The 1,078-nt window shown below is 53.8% G+C and overlaps 1 protein-coding gene across 1 annotated transcript; it reads right to left on the bottom strand.

The window, feature by feature from the left end:
- Nucleotides 1-6: 6 nt before the first annotated feature.
- On the bottom strand, nt 7-1,060 carry LOC129668974 (uncharacterized). Its single transcript, XM_055597014.1, has one exon. It carries the CDS (start codon nt 890-892, stop codon nt 134-136), a length of 759 nt encoding a protein of 252 aa, XP_055452989.1. The 5' UTR covers nt 893-1,060; the 3' UTR covers nt 7-133.
- Nucleotides 1,061-1,078: the final 18 nt, after the last annotated feature.

Below are 1,078 nucleotides of genomic sequence, written 5' to 3'. Positions count from 1 at the left end.
GCAGGAGGAGGTAGCCTTGGTGGGGGTCCTCGAGGAGGGGGACCTGGTGGAGGGCCAGATGGTCGGCCTGGTGGTGGTCCTGGAGGTAAAAGTTGTGGTAAAGGCCCTTGGATTTGTGGAATTCCAGGTGGTCTCAGGAACGGAGGAGCCCCTGGAGGTGGTCCAGGAGGCCATAAGGGTGGGACAGGCAGTGATCCAAGAGGTGGTGGTCCTGGCTCGGGAGGTGCTTGGATCTGAGAAGGAGGGGCAGACTGTGGAGGAGCCTGTTGTTGTGAAGGGGCAGCAGATGTGCCATCAGAGTGGCAGTCCTCTTTATGCTGCTTTTGCCACTGCTTTCCGATTCAGAATCACCAGAGTCCTCATCCTCCTCCTCCTCTGAAAATTCCTCCACTTCTTGTCCTTCCTCAGGGATTTCCTGACCTGCCATTCGAAGCATCATGGCTTGAAGAGGAGTCAGATCCTTCATGTTCTTCTTCTTCCTCGATTTTCCAGGCATATCAGCAAATCGGACACTCAGACCTGACTTCTTTTCCTCAGGATAGACTTCCTCACTGTCATCACGGTGCCCCAACTCACCCCCCCCCACTCTCTGCCTCACATCTGTCAGTGTCACTGACCTCAGTGCTGTCGTCATACTTATCCTGATCCATGTCCTCAGGATAGCCACCGTCATCATGACCCCGCTGAACAAGTTCTGGACCATACGGCATGTCTTCACCTTGCCTCCGAGTGGGAAGATCTGGAGCAAAGCGAACTTTACGACCATACATCTGCAGGACTTGAGGAGGAGCTGGGCCAGGGGGAGGGCCAGGTGGTTTTCTGCCAGGGGGCAAACATGGAACACCATGTCCAAGGAGAGGAAGGGAATACACTGCTCGAGTTGGAGGCCCATAGGCCGAGGTTTTTTTTTTAAGAATGGAGGGTGGCTGGGCACCAGGAAGTGGAAGGTCCTGGATCAATATGTTGGAAGGAGCATGTGGCATGTCTGGCAAAGGGATGCTCTCGACTTCTACATGCTGAGAATTCTTGATAGCATCAAAGTACTGGCTCAGCTGAGCTCTCTTCTGTTCATATTCTA

This window comes from Psammomys obesus, unplaced genomic scaffold (assembly GCF_907164565.1).
Source record: "Psammomys obesus unplaced genomic scaffold, mPsaObe1.curated_primary_1811, whole genome shotgun sequence".
Classification (NCBI taxonomy): Eukaryota; Metazoa; Chordata; class Mammalia; order Rodentia; family Muridae; genus Psammomys; species Psammomys obesus.
The sequence above is the reverse complement of the archived record's forward strand: the minus strand, read 5'-3'. Positions and strand labels throughout refer to the sequence as shown.